We start from the raw sequence: 24081 nt of genomic DNA on the forward strand, positions 1-24081 counted from the left end.
CAGCGCAGTGCGGCGCTCCCTCAGTACTGCCCCTCCGACAGCGCGGTGACCCTAAACTCGCAGTGACCCTAAACTCCTGGATCTCGCTCTGTCCACCGGAGAGGAGGCTTGGGAAAAGGGGCAATGTCTGGGGGGAAACCTCTCACTCCCTCTCCCTCCCTCCCTCCCCAGCTCAAACGGCAAGAAGGTAGCGACAGCAGGTTTTATTTGAAAAGCAGTTGACTTTATTTTAAACACGGCCTTATATTCATGCAGACAGATACGAACACATACTAAAAAATAAAACTATGTATATGAGCACGGAACGATTGGAATCTGTGGGGCTTTCAAGGTCGTGGGCATTCTTTGAAGTGAGAATCTTGAAAACGAAAATGTTTTTCTGACCGAAAAGCAGGAAAAGTGCCCATATCGAGATCCCGAAATCTCGTACAGAGCATCCATTTTAATCCCGGCAGTGTACGTTCGTGACTTGGGTTCAGTGGCGGGAAGGGATAAGCGAGGGGGGTTTTTTTTTTTTTTGCCCAGTGGCTGAGACCAGGCGAACAGGCCGCAAATGGAGCCTGGGCCTTTCCTGCTCTGTGTGTGTGCGGTGTGGTGGGGCGTGGGACCGGAGTGGGGGTGGGGGTTTGGGGGGGGGGGGGGGGGGTTGGGCGGTGGCTCTGTCCTGCAAAAAGGGTGAGATCGGGCTGATGCGACACAGGCCGCAAATGGAGCCTGGGCTTTTCCTGCTCTGCGTGCGTGTGTGTGTGTGTGTGTGGTGGCTCGCTCCCACAACGGGTACGTGAGCTCATCCAATTGCCGGCACTAGGCCCGAAATGGAGCCTGGGCTTTTCCTGCTCTGTGTGCGTGTGTATGTGTGTGTGTGTGTGCGTGTGTGCGGGGGGGGGGTCAGAGGTCAGTACCACACCAGGGGCAGGGGGCGGTGGGTGGGGGGGTCACAGCGAAGGGAAAGGCGGGGGGTGGGGGGGGGGGGGGGGGGAAGAAGGGATGTCTGAACTGATTCTGAAAGAATGTTCCCGAAAGAAGGAAATATTAAAACGTTAAATAAATAACAAAAAAAAAAGAAAGTAAGATCGGTCGTTTCCACGGAGATGGCGGGGGGCAGGGTGGATCAATGAGTCGCGAGGTCGCGGGACTGCCCCAAACCCCCCAACGGCATCCATTTTCCTGGAAAAGATTCCGGTTTTTTTTTTCCGACGGGTGTCAGTATAAAGAAACAGCGCCGGGCCCAATAAGCCCTCCGGAAGGGTCAATCCCCAGTCCTGGATCACGTCCAGACCACTGGCTCAGTGTGGACATGTCCATCGGCCTCGTTGGAGTCAAGGATTCCTGTCACCTTTCTTCCTGCAAACGCCTGTGCCAGAAAGACAAGAAAATAACATCGAAACATCGAAACACAGACAATAGGTGCAGGAGTCGGCCATTCGGCCCTTCGAGCCTGCACCGCCATTCAATAAGATCATGGCTGATCATTCACCTCAGTACCCCTTTCCTGCTTTCTCTCCATACCCCTTGATCCCTTTAGCCGTAAGGGCCACATTTAACTCCCTCTGGAATATATCCAGTGAACTGGTCTCAACAACTCTCTGCGGCAGGGAATTCCACAGGTTAACAACTCTCTGAGTGAAGAAGTTTCTCCTCATCTCAGTCCTAAACGGCCTACCCCTTATCCTTAGACTGTGTCCCCTGGTTCTGGACTTCCCCAACATTGGGAACATTCTTCCCGCATCTAACCTGTCCAGTCCCGTCAGAATTTTATATATTTCTATGAGATCCCCTCCCATCCTTCTGAACTCCAGTGAATACAGGCCCAGTCGATCCAGTCTCTCCTCATATGTCAGTCCTGCCATCCCGGGAATCAGTCTGGTGAACCTTCGCTGCACTCCCTCAATAGCAAGAATGTCCTTCCTCAGATTAGGAGACCAAAACTGAACACAATATTCCAGGTGAGGCCTCACCAAGACCCTGTACAACTGCAGTAAGACCTCCCTGCTCCTATACTCAAATCCCCTCGCTATGAAGGCCAACATACCATTTGCCTTCTTCACCGCCTGCTGTACCTGCATGCCAACTTTCAATGACTGATGAACCATGACACCCAGGTCTCGTTGCACCTCCCCTTTTCCTAATCTGTCACCATTCAGATAATATTCTGCCTTCCTGTTTTTACCACCAAAGTGGATAACCTCACATTTATCCACATTATACTTCATCTGCCATGCATTTGCCCACTCACCTAACCTGTCCAAGTCACCCTGCAGCCTCTTAGCGTCCTCCTCACAGCTCACACCGCCACCCAGCTTAGTGTCATCTGCAAACTTGGAGATATTACATTCAATTCCTTCATCTAAATCATTGATGTATATTGTAAATAGCTGGGGTCCCAGCACTGAGCCCTGCGGCACCCCACTAGTCACTGCCTGCCATTCTGAAAAGGCCCCGTTTATCCCGACTCTCTGCTTCCTGTCTGCCAATCAGTTCTCCATCCACGTCAGTACATTACCCCCAATACCATGTGCTTTAATGTTGCACACCAATCTCTTGTGTGGGACCTTGTCAAAAGCCTTTTGACTCCCCTTCACTGTCCCATCAAACACTCCCAGGGCAGGTACAGGGGGTTAGATACAGAGTAAAGCTCTCTCTACACTGTCCCATCAAACACTCCCAGGGCAGGTACAGGGGGATAGATACAGAGTAAAGCTCTCTCTACACTGTCCCATCAGACACTCCCAGGGCAGGTACAGGGGGTTAGATACAGAGTAAAGCTCCCTCTACACTGTCCCATCAAACACTCCCAGGGCAGGTACAGGGGGATAGACACAGAGTAAAGCTCCCTCTACACTGTCCCACCAAACACTCCCAGGGCAGGTACAGCATGGGGTTAGATACAGAGTAAAGCTCCCTCTACACTGTCCCATCAAACACACCCAGGGCAGGTACAGGGGGTTAGATACAGAGTAAAGCTCCCTCTACACTGTCCCATCAAACACACCCAGGGCAGGTACAGGGGGTTAGATACAGAGTAAAGCTCCCTCTACACTGTCCCATCAAACACTCCCAGGGCAGGTACAGGGGGTTAGATACAGAGTAAAGCTCCCTCTACACTGTCCCATCAAACACTCCCAGGGCAGGGATAGGGGGTTAGATACAGAGTAAAGCTCCCTCTACACTGCCCCATCACACACTCCCAGGGCAGGTACAGCACGGGGTTAGATACAGAGTGAAGCTCCCTCTACACTGCCCCATCAAACACTCCCAGGGCAGGTACAGCACGAGGTTAGATACAGAGTAAAGCTCCCTCTACACTGTCCCATCAAACACTCCCAGGGCAGGTACAGCACGGGGTTAGATACAGAGTAAAGCTCCCTCTACACTGCCCCATCAAACACTCCCAGGGCAGGTACAGCACGAGGTTAGATACAGAGTAAAGCTCCCTCTACACTGTCCCATCAAACACTCCCAGGGCAGGTACAGGGGGTTAGATACAGAGTATAGCTCCCTCTACACTGTCCCATCAAACACTCCCAGGGCAGGTACAGGGGGTTAGATACAGAGTAAAGCTCCCTCTACACTGTCCCATCAAACTCTCCCAGGGCAGGTACAGCACGGGGTTAGATACAGAGTAAAGCTCCCTCTACACTGTCCCATCAAACACTCACAGGGCAGGTACAGGGGGTTAGACACAGAGTAAAGCTCCCTCTACACTGTCCCATCAAACACTCCCAGGGCAGGTACAGGGGGTTAGATACAGAGTAAAGCTCCCTCTACACTGTCCCATCAAACACTCCCAGGGCAGGTACAGCACGGGTTTAGATACAGAGTAAAGCTCCCTCTACACTGTCCCATCAAACACTCCCAGGGCAGGTACAGGGGGATAGACACAGAGTAAAGCTCCCTCTACACTGTCCCATCAAACACTCCCAGGGCAGGTACAGGGGGTTAGATACAGAGTAAAGCTCTCTCTACACTGTCCCATCAAACACTCCCAGGGCAGGTACAGGGGGATAGATACAGAGTAAAGCTCTCTCTACACTGTCCCATCAGACACTCCCAGGGCAGGTACAGGGGGTTAGATACAGAGTAAAGCTCCCTCTACACTGTCCCATCAAACACTCCCAGGGCAGGTACAGGGGGATAGACACAGAGTAAAGCTCCCTCTACACTGTCCCATCAAACACTCCCAGGGCAGGTACAGCATGGGGTTAGATACAGAGTAAAGCTCCCTCTACACTGTCCCATCAAACACACCCAGGGCAGGTACAGGGGGTTAGATACAGAGTAAAGCTCCCTCTACACTGTCCCATCAAACACACCCAGGGCAGGTACAGGGGGTTAGATACAGAGTAAAGCTCCCTCTACACTGTCCCATCAAACACTCCCAGGGCAGGTACAGCACTGGGTTAGATACAGAGTAAAGCTCCCTCTATACTGTCCCATCAAACACTCCCAGGGCAGGTACAGGGGGTTAGATACAGAGTAAAGCTCCCTCTACACTGTCCCATCAAACACTCCCAGGGCAGGGATAGGGGGTTAGATACAGAGTAAAGCTCCCTCTACACTGTCCCATCAAACACTCCCAGGGCAGGTACAGCACTGGGTTAGATACAGAGTAAAGCTCCCTCTACACTGTCCCATCAAACACTCCCAGGGCAGGTACAGGGGGTTAGATACAGAGTAAAGCTCCCTCTACACTGTCCCATCAAACACTCCCAGGGCAGGGATAGGGGGTTAGATACAGAGTAAAGCTCCCTCTACACTGCCCCATCACACACTCCCAGGGCAGGTACAGCACGGGGTTAGATACAGAGTGAAGCTCCCTCTACACTGCCCCATCAAACACTCCCAGGGCAGGTACAGCACGAGGTTAGATACAGAGTAAAGCTCCCTCTACACTGTCCCATCAAACACTCCCAGGGCAGGTACAGGGGGTTAGATACAGAGTAAAGCTCCCTCTACACTGTCCCATCAAACACTCCCAGGGCAGGTACAGGGGGTTAGATACAGAGTAAAGCTCCCTCTACACTGTCCCATCAAACTCTCCCAGGGCAGGTACAGCACGGGGTTAGATACAGAGTAAAGCTCCCTCTACACTGTCCCATCAAACACTCACAGGGCAGGTACAGGGAGTTAGACACAGAGTAAAGCTCCCTCTACACTGTCCCATCAAACACTCCCAGGGCAGGTACAGGGGGTTAGATACAGAGTAAAGCTCCCTCTACACTGTCCCATCAAACACTCCCAGGGCAGGTACAGCACGGGGTTAGATACAGAGTAAAGCTCCCTCTACACTGTCCCATCAAACACTCCCAGGGCAGGTACAGGGGGTTAGATACAGAGTAAAGCTCCCTCTACACTGTCCCATCAAACACTCCCAGGGCAGGTACAGCACGGGGTTAGATACAGAGTAAAGCTCCCTCTACACTGTCCCATCAAACACTCCCAGGGCAGGTACAGGGGGTTAGATACAGAGTAAAGCTCCCTCGACACTGTCCCATCAAACACTCCCAGGGCAGGTACAGGGGGTTAGATACAGAGTAAAGCTCCCTCTACACTGTCCCATCAAACACTCCCAGGGCAGGTACAGCACGGGGTTAGATACAGAGGGCCTCCTTACTCAGAGAACGGACGGGCCAATTCATCCACTGTGGCTTTATTCACCTCCGCATCGAGAAATAATTTGCCCAGACCCTGCAAAACAGTAAGAAGACGAAATTAGTTAATACTGCAAGACTCACAAGACATGCACCCATCAGCTCCCCAGAAACAGAGACGGCACTTACAGTATATTTGGCAGGATATTCAACTGTGGAGGATGCATCCCTGTGAACATTAATCAGGAGCAGGAACCCGGGCTGATTCACCCCCCTCCCTAACCCAGGGGTCACTGGACAGGGATCAGGAGCAGAAACCCGGGCTGATTCACCCCCCTCCCTAACCCAGGGGTCACTGGACAGGGATCAGGAGCAGGAACCCGGGCTGATTCACCCCCCTCCCTAACCCAGGGGTCACTGGACAGGGATCAGGAGCAGGAACCCGGGCTGATTCACCCCCCTCCCTAACCCAGGGGTCACTGGACAGGGATCAGGAGCAGGAACACGGGCTGATTCAGCCCCCTCCCTAACCCAGGGGTCTCTGGACAGGGATCAGGAGCAGGAACCGGGGCTAATTCACCCCCCTCCCTAACCCAGGGGTTACTGGACAGGGATCAGGAGCAGGAACCCAGGCTGATTCACCTCCCTCCCTAACCCAGGGGTCACTGGACAGGGATCAGGAGCAGGAACCCGGGCTGATTCACCCCCCTCCCTAACCCAGGGGTCACTGGACAGGGATCAGGAGCAGGAACCCGGGCTGATTCACCCCCCTCCCTAACCCAGGGGTCACTGGACAGGGATCAGGAGCAGGAACCCGGGCTGATTCACCCCCCTCCCTAACCCAGGGGTCACTGGAGAGGGATCAGGAGCAGGAACCCGGGCTGATTCACACCCCCTCCCTAACCCAGGGGTCACTGGACAGGGATCAGGAGCAGGAACCCGGGCTGATTCACCCCCCTCCCTAACCCAGGGGTCACTGGAGAGGGATCAGGAGCAGGAACCCTGGCTGATTCACACCCTCTCCCTAACCCAGAGGTCACTGGACAGGGATCAGGAGCAGGAACCCGGACTGATTCACCCCCTCTCCCTAACCCAGGGGTCACTGGACAGGGATCAGGAGCAGGAACCCGGGCTGATTCACCCCCTCTCCCTAACCCAGGGGTCACAGGACAGGGATCAGGAGCAGGAACCCGGGCTGATTCACCCCCCTCCCTAACCCAGGGGTCACTGGACAGGGATCAGGAGCAGGAACCCGGGCTGATTCACTCCCTCCTGAACCCAGGGGTCACTGGACAGGGATCAGGAGCAGGAACCCGGGCTGATTCACCCCCCTCCCTAACCCAGGGGTCACTGGACAGGGATCAGGAGCAGGAACCCGGGCTGATTCACCCCTCTCCCGAACCCAGGGGTCACTGGACAGGGATCAGGAGCAGGAACCCGGCCTGATTCACACCACTCCCTAACCCAGGGGACACTGGACAGGGATCAGGAGCAGGAACCCGGGCTGATTAACCCTCTCCCTAACTGAGGGGTCACTGGACAGGGATCAGGAGCAGGAACCCGGGCTGATTCACCCCCCTCCCTAACTGAGGGGTCACTGGACAGGGATCAGGAGCAGGAACCCGGGCTGATTCACGCCCCTCCCTAACCCAGGGGTCACTGGACAGGGATCAGGAGCAGGAACACGGGCTGATTCACCCCCCTCCCTAACCCAGGGGACATTGGACAGGGATCAGGAGCAGGAACCCGGGCTGATTCACCCTCCTCCCTAACCCAGGGGTCACTGGACAGGGATCAGGAGCAGGAACCCGGGCTGATTCACCCTCTCCCTAACTGAGGGGTCACTGGACAGGGATCAGGAGCAGGAACCCGGGCTGATTCATCCCCCTCCCTAACTGAGGGGTCACTGGACAGGGATCAGGAGCAGGAACCCGGGCTGATTCACCCCCTCCCAAACTGAGGGGTCACTGGACAGGGATCAGGAGCAGGAATCCGGGCTGATTCACCCCCCTCCCTAACCCAGGGGTCACTGGACAGGGATCAGGAGCAGGAACCCGGGCTGATTCACCCCCCTCCCTAACCCAGGGGTCACTGGACAGGGATCAGGAGCAGGAACCCGGGCTGATTCACCCCCCTCCCTAACCCAGGGGTCACTGGACAGGGATCAGGAGCAGGAACCCGGGCTGATTCACCCCCCTCCCTAACCCAGGGGTCACTGGAGAGGGATCAGGAGCAGGAACCCGGGCTGATTCACACCCCCTCCCTAACCCAGGGGTCACTGGACAGGGATCAGGAGCAGGAACCCGGGCTGATTCACCCCCGTCCCTAACCCAGGGGACACTGGACAGGGATCAGGAGCAGGAACCCGGGCTGATTCACCCCCCTCCCTAACCCAGGGGTCACTGGACAGGGATCAGGAGCAGGAACCCGGGCTGATTCACACCTCCCTAACCCAGGGGTCACTGGACAGGGATCAGGAGCAGGAACCCGGGCTGATTCACCCACCTCCCTAACCCAGGGGTCACTGGACAGGGATCAGGAGCAGGAACCCGGGCTGATTCACCCCCGTCCCTAACCCAGGGGACACTGGACAGGGATCAGGAGCAGGAACCCGGGCTGATTCACCCCCCTCCCTAACCCAGGGGTCACTGGACAGGGATCAGGAGCAGGAACCCAGGCTGATTCACCCTCTCCCTAACTGAGGGGTCACTGGACAGGGATCAGGAGCAGGAACCCGGGCTGATTCACCTCCCTCCCTAACTGAGGGGTCACTGGACAGGGATCAGGAGCAGGAACCCGGGCTGATTCACCCCCTCCCGAACTGAAAGGGTCACTGGACAGGGATCAGGAGCAGGAACCCGGGCTGATTCACCCCCCTCCCTAACCCAGGGATCACTGGACAGGGATCAGGAGCAGGAACCCGGGCTGATTCACCCCCCTCCCTAACCCAGGGGTCACTGGACAGGGATCAGGAGCAGGAACCCGGGCTGATTCACCCCCCTCCCTAACCCAGGGGTCACTGGACAGGGATCAGGAGCAGGAACCCGGGCTGATTCACCCCCCTCCCTAACCCAGGGGTCACTGGAGAGGGATCAGGAGCAGGAACCCGGGCTGATTCACACCCCCTCCCTAACCCAGGGGTCACTGGACAGGGATCAGGAGCAGGAACCCGGGCTGATTCACCCCCGTCCCTAACCCAGGGGACACTGGACAGGGATCAGGAGCAGGAACCCGGGCTGATTCACCCCCCTCCCTAACCCAGGGGTCACTGGACAGGGATCAGGAGCAGGAACCCGGGCTGATTCACACCTCCCTAACCCAGGGGTCACTGGACAGGGATCAGGAGCAGGAACCCGGGCTGATTCACCCACCTCCCTAACCCAGGGGTCACTGGACAGGGATCAGGAGCAGGAACCCGGGCTGATTCACCCCCGTCCCTAACCCAGGGGACACTGGACAGGGATCAGGAGCAGGAACCCGGGCTGATTCACCCCCCTCCCTAACCCAGGGGTCACTGGACAGGGATCAGGAGCAGGAACCCGGGCTGATTCACCCCTCTCCCGAACCCAGGGGTCACTGGACAGGGATCAGGAGCAGGAACCCGGGCTGATTCACCCCCGTCCCTAACCCAGGGGTCACTGGACAGGGATCAGGAGCAGGAACCCGGGCTGATTCACACCACTCCCTAACCCAGGGGTCACTGGACAGGGATCAGAAGCAGGAACACGGGCTGATTCACCCCTCTCACTAACCCAGGGGTCACTAGACAGGGATCAGGAGCAGGAACCCGGGCTGATTCACCCCCTCTCTAACTGAGGGGTCACTGGACAGGGATCAGGGGCAGGAACCCGGGCTGATTCACCCCCCTCCCTAACCCAGGGGTCACTGGACAGGGATCAGGAGCAGGAACCTGGGCTGATTCACCCCTCCCTAACCCAGGGGTCACTGGACAGGGATCAGGAGCAAGAACCCGGGCTGATTCACCCCCCTCCCTAACCCAGGGGTCACTAGACAGGGATCAGGAGCAGGAACCCGGGCTGATTCACCCCCCTCCCTAACTGAGGGGTCACTGGACAAGAATCAGGAGCAGGAATCCGGGCTGATTCACCCCCCTCCCTAACTGAGGGGTCACTGGACAGGGATCAGGAGCAGGAACCCGGGCTGATTCACCCCCTCTCTAACCCAGGGGTCACTGGACAGGGATCAGGAGCAGGAACCCGGGCTGATTCACCCCACTCCCTAACCCAGGGGTCACTGGACAGGGATCAGGAGCAGGAACCCGGGCTGATTCACCCCTCCCTAACCCAGGGGTCACTGGACAGGGATCGGGAGCAGGAACCCGGACTGATTCACCCCCCTCCCTAACTGAGGGGTCACTGGACAGGGATCAGGAGCAGGAACCCGGGCTGATTCACCCCACTCCCTAACCCAGGGGTCACTGGACAGGGATCAGGAGCAGGAACCCGGGCTGATTCACCCCCCTCCCTAACCCAGGGGTCACTGGACAGGGATCAGGAGCAGGAACCCGGGCTGATTCACCCTCCCTCCCTAACCCAGGGGTCACTGGACAGGGATCAGGAGCAGGAACCCGGGCTGATTCACCCCCCTCCCCAACCCAGGGGTCACTGGACAGGGATCAGGAGCAGGAACCCGGGCTGATTCACCCCCCTCCCTAACCCAGGGGTCACTGGACAAGAATCAGGAGCAGGAACCCGGGCTGATTCACGCCCTCCCTAACTGAGGGGTCACTGGACAGGGATCAGGAGCAGGAACCCGGGCTGATTCACCCCCATCCCTAACTGAGGGGTCACTGGACAGGGATCAGGAGCAGGACCCCGGGCTGATTCACCCCACTCCCTAACCCAGAGGTCACTGGACAGGGATCAGGAGCAGGAACCCGGGCTGATTCACCCCTCCTCCCGAACCCAGGGGTCACTGGACAGGGATCAGGAGCAGGAACCCGGGCTGATTCACCCCCCTCCCTAACCCAGGGGTCACTGGACAGGGATCAGGAGCAGGAACCCGGGCTGATTCACCCCCCTCCCTAACTGAGGGGTCACTGGACAGCGATCAGGAGCAGGAACCCGGGCTGATTCACCCCCCCCCCTAACCCAGGGGTCACTGGACAGGGATCAGGAGCAGGAACCCGGGCTGATTCACCACCCTCCTTAACCCAGGGGTCACTGGACAGGGATCAGGAGCAGGATCCCGGGCTGATTCACCCCACTCCCTAACCCAGGGGTCACTGGACAGGGATCAGGAGCAGGATCCCGGGCTGATTCACCCCACTCCCTAACCCAGGGGTCACTGGACAGGGATCAGGAGCAGGAACCCGGGCTGATTCACCCCCCTCCCTAACCCAGGGGTCACTGGACAGGGATCAGGAGCAGGATCCCGGGCTGATTCACCCCACTCCCTAACCCAGGGGTCACTGGACAGGGATCGGGAGCAGGAACCCGGGCTGATTCACCCCACTCCCTAACCCAGGGGTCACTGGACAGGGATCAGGAGCAGGAACCCGGGCTGATTCACCCCCCTCCCTAACCCAGGGGTCACTGGACAGGGATCAGGAGCAGGAACCCGGGCTGATTCACCACCCTCCTTAACCCAGGGGTCACTGGACAGGGATCAGGAGCAGGAACCCGGGCTGATTCACCCTCCCTCCCTAACCCAGGGGTCACTGGACAGGGATCAGGAGCAGGAACCCGGGCTGATTCACCCCCCTCCCTAACCCAGGGGTCACTGGACAGGGATCAGGAGCAGGAACCCGGGCTGATTCACCCCCCTCCGTAACCCAGGGGTCACTGGACAGGGATCAGGAGCAGGAACCCGGGCTGATTCACGCCCTCCCTAACTGAGGGGTCACTGGACAGGGATCAGGAGCAGGAACCCGGGCTGATTCACCCCCATCCCTAACTGAGGGGTCACTGGACAGGGATCAGGAGCAGGACCCCGGGCTGATTCACCCCCCTCCCTAACCCAGGGGTCACTGGACAGGGATCAGGAGCAGGAACCCGGGCTGATTCACCCCCCTCCCTAACCCAGAGGTCACTGGACAGGGATCAGGAGCAGGAACCCGGGCTGATTCACCCCTCCTCCCGAACCCAGGGGTCACTGGACAGGGATCAGGAGCAGGAACCCGGGCTGATTCACCCCACTCCCTAACTGAGGGGTCACTGGACAGCGATCAGGAGCAGGAACCCGGGCTGATTCACCCCCCCCCCTAACCCAGGGGTCACTGGACAGGGATCAGGAGCAGGAACCCGGGCTGATTCACCCCCCTCCCTAACCCAGGGGTCACTGGACAGGGATCAGGGGCAGGAACCCGGGCTGATTCACCCCCGTCCCTAACTCAGGGGTCACTGGACAGGGATCAGGAGCAGGAACCTGGGCTGATTCACCACTCCCTAACCCAGGGGTCACTGGACAGGGATCAGGAGCAGGAACCCGGGCTGATTCACCCCCCTCCCTAACCCAGGGGTCACTGGACAGGGATCAGGAGCAGGAACCCGGGCTGATTCACCCTCCCTCCCTAACTCAGGGGTCACTGGACAGGGATCAGGAGCAGGAACCCGGGCTGATTCACCCCCCTCACTAACCCAGGGGTCACTGGACAGGGATCAGGAGCAGGAACCCGGGCTGATTCACCCTCCTCCCTAACTGAGGGGTCACTGGACAGGGATCAGGAGAAGGAACCCGGGCTGATTCACCCCCCTCCCCAACTGAGGGGTCACTGGACAGGGATCAGGAGCAGGACCCCGGGCTGATTCACCCCACTCCCTAACCCAGGGGTCACTGGACACGGATCAGGAGCAGGAACCCGGGCTGATTCACCCCCCTCCCTAACTGAGGGGTCACTGGACAGGGATCAGGAGCAGGAACCCGGGCTGATTCATTTCCTCCCTAACTGAGGGGTCACTGGACAGGGATCAGGAGCAGGAACCCGGGCTGATTCAGCCCCCTCCCTAACCCATGTGTCACTGGACAGGGATCAGGAGCAGGAACCCGGGCTGATTCACCTCCCTCCCTAACACAGAGATCACTGGACAGGGATCAGGGGCAGGAACCTGGGCTGATTCACCCTCCCTCCCTAACCCAGGGGTCACTGGACAGGGATCAGGAGCAGGAACCCGGGCTGATTCACCCTCCCTAACTGAGGGGTCACTGGACAAGAATCAGGAGCAGGAATCCGGGCTGATTCACCCCCCTCCCTAACTGAGGGGTCACTGGACAGGGATCAGGAGCAGGAACCCGGGCTGATTCACCCCCTCCCTAACTGAGGGGCACTGGACAGGGATCAGGAGCAGGAACCCGGGCTGATTCACCCCCTCCCTAACTGAGGGGTCACTGGACAGGGATCAGGAGCAGGAACCCGGGCTGATTCACCCCACTCCCTAACCCACGGGTCACTGGACAGGGATCAGGAGCAGGAACCCGGGCTGATTCACCCCCCTCCCTAACCCAGGGGTCACTGGACAGGGATCAGGAGCAGGAACCCGGGCTGATTCACCACACTCCCTAACCCAGGGGTCACTGGACAGGGATCAGAAGCAGGAACCTGGGCTGATTCACCCCTCCCTAACCCAGGGGTCACTGGACAGGGATCAGGAGCAGGAACAAGGGCTGATTCACCCCTCTCACTAACCCAGGGGTCACTGGACAGGGATCAGGAGCAGGAACCCGGGCTGATTCACCCCCCTCCCTAACCCAGGGATCACTGGACAGGGATCAGGAGCAGGAACCCGGGCTGATTCACCCCCCTCCCTAACCCAGGGGTCACTGGACAGGGATCAGGAGCAGGAACCCGGGCTGATTCACCCCACTCCCTAACCCAGGGGTCACTGGACAGGGATCAGGAGCAGGAACCCGGGCTGATTCACCCACCTCCCTAACCCAGGGGTCACTGGACAGGGATCAGGAGCAGGAACCCGGGCTGATTCACCCCCCTCCCTAACCCAGGGGACACTGGACAGGGATCAGGAGCAGGAACACGGGCTGATTCACCCCCCTCCCTAACCCAGGGGTCACTGGACAGGGATCAGGGGCAGGAACCCGGGCTGATTCACCTCCCTCCCTAACACAGAGATCACTGGACAGGGATCAGGGGCAGGAACCTGGGCTGATTCACCCTCCCTCCCTAACCCAGGGGTCACTGGACAGGGATCAGGAGCAGGAACCCGGGCTGATTCACCCTCCCTAACTGAGGGGTCACTGGACAAGAATCAGGAGCAGGAATCCGGGCTGATTCACCCCCTCCCTAACTGAGGGGTCACTGGACAGGGATCAGGAGCAGGAACCCGGGCTGATTCACCCCCTCCCTAACTGAGGGGCACTGGACAGGGATCAGGAGCAGGAACCCGGGCTGATTCACCCCCTCCCTAACTGAGGGGTCACTGGACAGGGATCAGGAGCAGGAACCCGGGCTGATTCACCCCACTCCCTAACCCACGGGTCACTGGACAGGGATCAGGAGCAGGAACCCGGGCTGATTCACCCCCCTCCCTAACCCAGGGGTCACTGGACAGGGATCAGGAGCAGGAACCCGGGCTGATTCACCCCACTCCCTAACCCAGGGGTCACTGGACAGGGATCAGAAGCAGGAACCTGGGCTGATTCACCCCTCCCTAACCCAGGGGTCACTGGACAGGGATCAGGAGCAGGAACCCGGGCTGATTCACCCACCTCCCTAACCCAGGGGTCACTGGACAGGGATCAGGAGCAGGAACCCGGGCTGATTCACCCCCTTCCCTAACCCAGGGGACACTGGACAGGGATCAGGAGCAGGAACCCGGGCTGATTCACCCCCCTCCCTAACCCAGGGGTCACTGGACAGGGATCAGGGGCAGGAACCCGGGCTGATTCACCCCCTCCCTAACTGAGGGGTCACTGGACAGGGATCAGGAGCAGGAACCCGGGCTGATTCACCCTCTCCCTAACTGAGGGGTCACTGGACAGGGATCAGGAGCAGGAACCCGGGCTGATTCACCCCCCTCCCTAACTGAGGGGTCACTGGACAGGGATCAGGAGCAGGAACCCGGGCTGATTCACCCCCCTCCCTAACCCAGGGGTCACTGGACAGGGATCAGGAGCAGGAACCCGGGCTGATTCACCCCCTCCCTAACTGAGGGGTCACTGGACAGGGATCAGGAGCAGGAACCCGGGCTGATTCACCCCCTCCCTAACTGAGGGGTCACTGGACAGGGATCAGGAGCAGGAACCCGGGCTGATTCACCCCCTCCCTAACTGAGGGGTCACTGGACAGGGATCAGGAGCAGGAACCCGGGCTGATTCACCCCCTCCCTAACTGAGGGGTCACTGGACAGGGATCAGAAGCAGGAACCCGGGCTGATTCAACCCCCTCCCTAACCCAGGGGTCACTGGACAGGGATCAGGAGCAGCAACCTGGGCTGATTCACCCTCCTCCCTAACCCAGGGGTCACTGGACAGGGATCAGGAGCAGGAACCCGGACTGATTCACCCCCATCCCTAACCCAGGGGTCACTGGACAGGGATCAGGGGCAGGAACCCGGGCTGATTCACCACCCTCCCTAACCCAGGGGTCACTGGACAGGGATCAGGAGCAGGAACCTGGGCTGATTCACCCCTCCCTAACCCAGGGGTCACTGGACAGGGATCAGGAGCAGGAACCCGGGCTGATTCATCCCCTCCCTAACCCAGGGGTCACTAGACAGGGATTAGGAGCAGGAACCCGGGCTGATTCACCCCGCTCCCTAACCCAGGGGTCACTAGACAGGGATTAGGAGCAGGAACCCGGGCTGATTCACCCACCTCCCTCACCCAGGGGTCACTGGACAGGGATCAGGAGCAGGAACCCGGGCTAATTCACCCCCCTCCCTAACCCAGGGGTCACTGGACAGGGATCAGGAGCAGGAACCCGGGCTGATTCACCCCCCTCCCTAAACCAGGGGTCACTGGACAGGGATCAGGGGCAGGAACCTGGGCTGATTCACCCCCTCCCTAACTGAGGGGTCACTGGACAAGAATCAGGAGCAGGAATCCAGGCTGATTCACCCCCCTCCCTAACCCAGGGGTCACTGGACAGGGATCAGGAGCAGGAACCCGGGCTGATTCACCCCACTCCCTAACCCAGGGGTCACTGGACAGGGATCAGAAGCAGGAACCTGGGCTGATTCACCCCTCCCTAACCCAGGGGTCACTGGAAAGGGATCAGTAGCAGGAACACGGGCTGATTCACCCCTCTCACTAACCCAGGGGTCACTGGACAGGGATCGGGAGCAGGAACCCGGGCTGATTCACCCCCCTCCCTAACTGAGGGGTCACTGGACAGGGATCAGGAGCAGGAACCCGGGCTGATTCACCCCACTCCCTAACTGAGGGGTCACTGGACAGGGATCAGGAGCAGGAACCCGGGCTGATTCACCCCACTCCCTAACTGAGGGGTCACTGGACAGGGATCAGGAGCAGGAACCTGGGCTGATTCACCCCCCTCCCTAACTGAGGGGTCACTGGACAGGGATCAGGAGCAGGAACCCGGGCTGATTCACCACCCTCCTTAACCCAGGGGTCACTGGACAGGGATCAGGAGCAGGAACCCGGGCTGATTCACCCCACTCCCTAACCCAGGGGTCACTGGACAGGGATCAGGAGCAGGAACCCGGGCTGATTCACCCCACTCCCTAACCCAGGGGTCACTGGACAGGGATCAGGAGCAGGAACCCGGGCTGATTCACCCCCCTCCCTAACCCAGGGGTCACTGGACAGGGATCAGGAGCAGGAACCCGGGCTGATTCACCCCCCTCCCTAACCCAGGGGTCACTGGACAGGGATCAGGAGCAGGAACCCGGGCTGATTCACCCCCTCCCTAACTGAGGGGTCACTGGACAGGGATCAGGAGCAGGAACCCGGGCTGATTCACCCCCATCCCTAACTGAGGGGTCACTGGACAGGGATCAGGAGCAGGACCCCGGGCTGATTCACCCCACTCCCTAACCCAGAGGTCACTGGACAGGGATCAGGAGCAGGAACCCGGGCTGATTAAGCCGCCTCCCTAACCCATGTGTCACTGGACAGGGATCAGAAGCAGGAACCCGAGCTGATTCACCCTCCCTCCCGAACCCAGGGGTCACTGGACAGGGATCAGGAGCAAGAACCCGGGCTGATTCACCCTCCCTCCCGAACCCAGGGGTCACTGGACAGGGATCAGGAGCAAGAACCCGGGCTGATTCACCCTCCCTCCCGAACCCAGGGGTCACTGGACAGGGATCAGGAGCAAGAACCCGGGCTGATTCACCCTCCCTCCCGAACCCAGGGGTCACTGGACAGGGATCAGGAGCAGGAACCCGGGCTGATTCACCTCCCTCCCTAACACAGGGATCACTGGACAGGGATCAGGGGCAGGAACCTGGGCTGATTCACCCTCCCTCCCTAACCCAGGGGTCACTGGACAGGGATCAGGAGCAGGAACCCGGGCTGATTCACCCTCCCTCCCGAACCCAGGGGTCACTGGACAAGAATCAGGAGCAGGAATCCGGGCTGATTCACCCCCCTCCCTAACTGAGGGGTCACTGGACAGGGATCAGGAGCAGGAACCCGGGCTGATTCACCCCCTCCCTAACTGAGGGGTCACTGGACAGGGATCAGGAGCAGGAACCCGGGCTGATTCACCCCCTCCCTAACTGAGGGGTCACTGGACAGGGATCAGGAGCAGGAACCCGGGCTGATTCACCCCCCTCCCTAACTGAGGGGTCACTGGACAGGGATCAGGAGCAGGAACCCGGGCTGATTCACCCCCCTCCCTAACTGAGGGGTCACTGGACAGGGATCAGGAGCAGGAACCCGGGCTGATTCACCCCCTCCCGAACCCAGGGGTCACTGGACAGGGATCAGAAGCAGGAACCTGGGCTGATTCACCCCTCCCTAACCCAGGGGTAACTGGACAGGGATCAGGAGCAGGAACCCGGGCTGATTCAACCCCCTCCCTAACCCAGGGGTCACTGGACAGGGATCAGGAGCAGGAACCTGGGCTGATTCACCCTCCTCCCTAACCCAGGGGTCACTGGACAGGGATCAGGAGCAGGAACCCGGGCTGATTCACCCCCATCCCTAACCCAGGGGTCACTGTACAGGGATCAGGAGCAGGAACCCGGGCTGATTCACACCCCTCCCTAACCCAGCGGTCACTGGACAGGGATCAGAAGCAGGAACCTGGGCTGATTCACTCCTCCCTAACCCAGGGGTCACTGGACAGGGATCAGGAGCAGGAACCCGGGCTGATTCACCCAACTCCCTAACCCAGGGGTCACTGGACAGGGATCAGGAGCAGGAACCCGGGCTGATTCACACCCCTCCCTAACCCAGGGGTCACTGGACAGGGATCAGGAGCAGGAACTCGGGCTGATTCACCCCCCTCCCTAACCCAGGGGTCACTGGACAGGGATCAGGAGCAGGAACACGGGCTGATTCACCCCCCTCCCTAACCCAGGGGTCACTGGACAGGGATCAGGAGCAAGAACCCGGGCTGATTCACCCCCCTCCATAACCCAGGGGTCACTGGACAGGGATCAGGGGCAGGAACCCGGGCTGATTCACCCCCCTCCCTAACCAAGGGGTCACTGGACAGGGATCAGGAGCAGGAACCTGGGCTGATTCACCCCTCCCTAACCCAGGGGTCACTGGACAGGGATCAGTAGCAGGAACCCGGGCTGATTCATCCCCTCCCTAACCCAGGGGTCACTAGACAGGGATCAGGAGCAGGAACCCGGGCTGATTCACCCCCCTCCCTAACCCAGGGGTCACTGGACAGGGATCAGGAGCAGGAACCCGGGCTAATTCACCCCCCTCCCTAACCCAGGGGTCACTTGACAGGGATCAGGAGCAGGAACCCGGGCTGATTCACCCCCCTCCCTAACCCAGGGGTCACTGGACAGGGATCAGGAGCAGGAACCCGGGCTGATTCACTCCCTCCCTAACTGAGGGGTCACTGGACAGGGATCAGGAGCAGGAACCCGGGCTGATTCACTCCCTCCCTAACCCAGGGGTCACTGGACAGGGATCAGGAGCAGGAACCCGGGCTGATTCACCCCTCTCCCTAACTGAGGGGTCACTGGACAGGGATCAGGAGCAGGAACCCGGGCTGATTCAGCCCCCTCCCTAACCCATGTGTCACTGGGCAGGGATCAGAAGCAGGAACCCGGGCTGATTCAGCCCCCTCCCTAACCCATGTGTCACTGGACAGGGATCAGGAGCAGGAACCCGGGCTGATTCACCCTCCCTCCCTAACCCAGGGGTCACTGGGCAGTGATCAGGAGCAGGAACCCTGGCTGATTCACCCTCCCTCCCTAACCCAGGGGTCACTGGACAGGGATCAGGAGCAGGAACCCGGGCTGATTCACCTCCCTCCCTAACACAGGGATCACTGGACAGGGATCAGGGGCAGGAACCTGGGCTGATTCACCCTCCCTCCCTAACCCAGGGGTCACTGGACAGGGATCAGGAGCAGGAACCCGGGCTGATTCACCCCACTCCCTAACCCAGGGGTCACTGGACAAGAATCAGGAGCAGGAATCCGGGCTGATTCACCCCCCTCCCTAACTGAGGGGTCACTGGACAGGGATCAGGAGCAGGAACCCAGGCTGATTCACCCCTCCTCCCTAACTGAGGGGTCACTGGACAGGGATCAAGAGCAGCAACCCGGGCTGATTCACCCCCTCTCTAACTGAGGGGTCACTGGACAGGGATCACGAGCAGGAACCCGGGCTGATTCACCCCACTCCCTAACCCAGGGGTCACTGGACAGGGATCAGGAGCAGGAACCCGGGCTGATTCACATCTCCCTAACCCAGGGGTCACTGGACAGGGATCAGGAGCAGGAACACGGGCTGATTCACCCCTCTCACTAACCCAGGGGTCACTGGACAGGGATCGGGAGCAGGAACCCGGGCTGATTCACCCCCCTCCCTAACTGAGGGGTCACTGGACAGGGATCAGGAGCAGGAACCCGGGCTGATTCACCCCACTCCCTAACCCAGGGGTCACTGGACAGGGATCAGGAGCAGGAACCCGGGCTGATTCACCCCCCTCCCTAACCCAGGGGTCACTGGACAGGGATCAGGACAGGAACCCGGGCTGATTCACCACCCTCCCTAACCCAGGGGTCACTGGACAGGGATCAGGAGCAGGAACCCGGGCTGATTCACCCCACTCCCTAACCCAGGGGTCACTGGACAGGGATCAGGAGCAGGAACCCGGGCTGATTCACCCCCCTCCCTAACCCAGGGGTCACTGGACAGGGATCAGGAGCAGGAACCCGGGCTGATTCACCCCCCTCCCTAACCCAGGTGTCACTGGACAGGGATGAGGAGCAGGAACCCGGGCTGATTCACCCCCTCCCTAACTGAGGGGTCACTGGACAGGGATCAGGAGCAGGAACCCGGGCTGATTCACCCCCATCCCTAACCCAGGGGTCACTGGACAGGGATCAGGAGCAGGAACCCGGGCTGATTCAGCCCCCTCCCTAACCCATGTGTCACTGGACAGGGATCAGAAGCAGGAACCCGGGCTGATTCACCCTCCCTCCCGAACCCAGGGGTCACTGGACAGGGATCAGGAGCAGGAACCCGGGCTGATTCACCCCCTCCCTAACTGAGGGGTCACTGGACAGGGATCAGGAGCAGGAACCCGGGCTGATTCACCCTCCCTCCCGAACCCAGGGGTCACTGGACAGGGATCAGGAGCAGGAACCCGGGCTGATTCACCCCCTCCCTAACTGAGGGGTCACTGGACAGGGATCAGGAGCAGGAACCCGGGCTGACTCACCCCCCTCCCTAACCCAGGGGTCACTGGACAGGGATCAGGAGCAGGAACCCGGGCTGATTCACCCTCTCCCTAAACCAGGGTTCACTGGACAGGGATCAGGAGCAGGAACCCGGGCTGATTCACCCAACTCCCTAACCCAGGGGTCACTGGACAGGGATCAGGAGCAGGAACCCGGGCTGATTCACACCCCTCCCTAACCCAGGGGTCACTGGACAGGGATCAGGAGCAGGAACTCGGGCTGATTCACCCCCCTCCCTAACCCAGGGGTCACTGGACAGGGATCAGGAGCAGGAACACGGGCTGATTCACCCCCCTCCCTAACCCAGGGGTCACTGGACAGGGATCAGGAGCAAGAACCCGGGCTGATTCACCCCCCTCCATAACCCAGGGGTCACTGGACAGGGATCAGGGGCAGGAACCCGGGCTGATTCACCCCCCTCCCTAACCAAGGGGTCACTGGACAGGGATCAGGAGCAGGAACCTGGGCTGATTCACCCCTCCCTAACCCAGGGGTCACTGGACAGGGATCAGTAGCAGGAACCCGGGCTGATTCATCCCCTCCCTAACCCAGGGGTCACTAGACAGGGATCAGGAGCAGGAACCCGGGCTGATTCACCCCCCTCCCTAACCCAGGGGTCACTGGACAGGGATCAGGAGCAGGAACCCGGGCTAATTCACCCCCCTCCCTAACCCAGGGGTCACTTGACAGGGATCAGGAGCAGGAACCCGGGCTGATTCACCCCCCTCCCTAACCCAGGGGTCACTGGACAGGGATCAGGAGCAGGAACCCGGGCTGATTCACTCCCTCCCTAACTGAGGGGTCACTGGACAGGGATCAGGAGCAGGAACCCGGGCTGATTCACTCCCTCCCTAACCCAGGGGTCACTGGACAGGGATCAGGAGCAGGAACCCGGGCTGATTCACCCCTCTCCCTAACTGAGGGGTCACTGGACAGGGATCAGGAGCAGGAACCCGGGCTGATTCAGCCCCCTCCCTAACCCATGTGTCACTGGGCAGGGATCAGAAGCAGGAACCCGGGCTGATTCACCCCCCTCCCTAACCCAGGGGTCACTGGGCAGTGATCAGGAGCAGGAACCCTGGCTGATTCACCCTCCCTCCCTAACCCAGGGGTCACTGGACAGGGATCAGGAGCAGGAACCCGGGCTGATTCACCTCCCTCCCTAACACAGGGATCACTGGACAGGGATCAGGGGCAGGAACCTGGGCTGATTCACCCTCCCTCCCTAACCCAGGGGTCACTGGACAGGGATCAGGAGCAGGAACCCGGGCTGATTCACCCCACTCCCTAACCCAGGGGTCACTGGACAAGAATCAGGAGCAGGAATCCGGGCTGATTCACCCCCCTCCCTAACTGAGGGGTCACTGGACAGGGATCAGGAGCAGGAACCCAGGCTGATTCACCCCCTCCCTAACTGAGGGGTCACTGGACAGGGATCAAGAGCAGCAACCCGGGCTGATTCACCCCCTCTCTAACTGAGGGGTCACTGGACAGGGATCAGGAGCAGGAACCCGGGCTGATTCACCCCACTCCCTAACCCAGGGGTCACTGGACAGGGATCAGGAGCAGGAACCCGGGCTGATTCACCCCACTCCCTAACCCAGGGGTCACTGGACAGGGATCAGAAGCAGGAACCCGGGCTGATTCACCCCCCTCCCTAACCCAGGGGTCACTGGACAGGGATCAGGACAGGAACCCGGGCTGATTCACCACCCTCCCTAACCCAGGGGTCACTGGACAGGGATCAGGAGCAGGAACCCGGGCTGATTCACCCCACTCCCTAACCCAGGGGTCACTGGACAGGGATCAGGAGCAGGAACCCGGGCTGATTCACCCCCCTCCCTAACCCAGGGGTCACTGGACAGGGATCAGGAGCAGGAACCCGGGCTGATTCACCCCCCTCCCTAACCCAGGTGTCACTGGACAGGGATGAGGAGCAGGAACCCGGGCTGATTCACCCCCTCCCTAACTGAGGGGTCACTGGACAGGGATCAGGAGCAGGAACCCGGGCTGATTCACCCCCATCCCTAACCCAGGGGTCACTGGACAGGGATCAGGAGCAGGAACCCGGGCTGATTCACCCTCCCTCCCGAACCCAGGGGTCACTGGACAGGGATCAGGAGCAGGAACCCGGGCTGATTCACCCCCTCCCTAACTGAGGGGTCACTGGACAGGGATCAGGAGCAGGAACCCGGGCTGATTCACCCCCTCCCTAACTGAGGGGTCACTGGACAGGGATCAGGAGCAAGAACCCGGGCTGATTCACCCCACTCCATAACCCAGGGGTCACTGGACAGGGATCAGGGGCAGGAACCCGGGCTGATTCACCCCCCTCCCTAACCCAGGGGTCACTGGACAGGGATCAGGAGCAGGAACCTGGGCTGATTCACCCCTCCCTAACCCAGGGGTCACTGGACAGGGATCAGGAGCAGGAACCCGGGCTGATTCATCCCCTCCCTAACCCAGGGGTCACTGGACAGGGATCAGGAGCAGGAACCCGGGCTGATTCACCTCCCTCCCTAACACAGGGATCACTGGACAGGGATCAGGGGCAGGAACCTGGGCTGATTCACCCTCCCTCCCTAACCCAGGGGTCACTGGACAGGGATCAGGAGCAGGAACCCGGGCTGATTCACCCCCCTCCCTAACCCAGGGGTCACTGGACAGGGATCAGGAGCAGGAACCCGGGCTTTTTCACCCCCTCCCTAACTGAGGGGTCACTGGACAGGGATCAGGAGCAGGAACCCGGGCTGATTCACCCCCTCCCTAACTGAGGGGTCACTGGACAGGGATCAGGAGCAGGAACCCGGGCTGATTCACCCCCCTCCCTAACCCAGGGGTCACTGGACAGGGATCAGGAGCAGGAACCCGGGCTGATTCACCCCCCTCCCTAACCCAGGGGTCACTGGACAGGGATCAGGAGCAGGAACCCGGGCTGATTCACCCCACTCCCTAACCCAGGGGTCACTGGACAGGGATCAGAAGCAGGAACCTGGGCTGATTCACCCCACTCCCTAACCCAGGGGTCACTGGACAGGGATCAGAAGCAGGAACCCGGGCTGATTCACCCCCCTCCCTAACCCAGGGGTCACTGGACAGGGATCAGGAGCAGGAACCCGGGCTGATTCACCCCCCTCCCTAACCCAGGGGTCACTGGAAAGGGATCAGGAGCAGGAACACGGGCTGATTCACCCCTCTCACTAACCCAGGGGTCACTGGACAGGGATCGGGAGCAGGAACCCGGGCTGATTCACCCCCCTCCCTAACTGAGGGGTCACTGGACAGGGATCAGGAGCAGGAACCCGGGCTGATTCACCCCACTCCCTAACCCAGGGGTCACTGGACAGGGATCAGGAGCAGGAACCCGGACTGATTCACCCCCCTCCCTAACCCAGGGGTCACTGGACAGGGATCAGGAGCAGGAACCCGGGCTGATTCACCACCCTCCTTAACCCAGGGGTCACTGGACAGGGATCAGGAGCAGGAACCCGGGCTGATTCACCCCACTCCCTAACCCAGGGGTCACTGGACAGGGATCAGGAGCAGGAACCCGGGCTGATTCACCCCACTCCCTAACCCAGGGGTCACTGGACAGGGATCAGGAGCAGGAACCCGGGCTGATTCACCCCCCTCCCTAACCAAGGGGTCACTGGACAGGGATCAGGAGCAGGAACC

At 60.0% G+C, this 24081-nt stretch overlaps 1 protein-coding gene across 3 annotated transcripts in view; it reads right to left on the minus strand.

The window, feature by feature from the left end:
* Positions 1 to 201: 201 nt before the first annotated feature.
* Positions 202 to 24081, minus strand: part of LOC139253738 (atrophin-1-like) — a 371736-nt gene continuing 347856 nt past the window's right edge. For 2 of the 3 annotated variants that reach the window (XM_070873528.1, XM_070873527.1), the window contains exons 10-11: positions 5659 to 5688; positions 202 to 1354 (exon numbers count right to left, since the gene is read on the minus strand). In XM_070873528.1, coding sequence (XP_070729629.1) covers positions 1333 to 1354; positions 5659 to 5688 — 52 coding nt within the window. In that variant the 3' untranslated portion in view covers positions 202 to 1332. Of the gene's footprint in view, positions 1355 to 5614; positions 5689 to 24081 lie in introns of all 3 variants that reach the window. The other variant, XM_070873529.1, reaches the window with a different exon arrangement.

Source organism: Pristiophorus japonicus, unplaced genomic scaffold (genome assembly GCF_044704955.1).
Source record: "Pristiophorus japonicus isolate sPriJap1 unplaced genomic scaffold, sPriJap1.hap1 HAP1_SCAFFOLD_509, whole genome shotgun sequence".
In the NCBI taxonomy this organism is placed as follows: Eukaryota; Metazoa; Chordata; class Chondrichthyes; family Pristiophoridae; genus Pristiophorus; species Pristiophorus japonicus.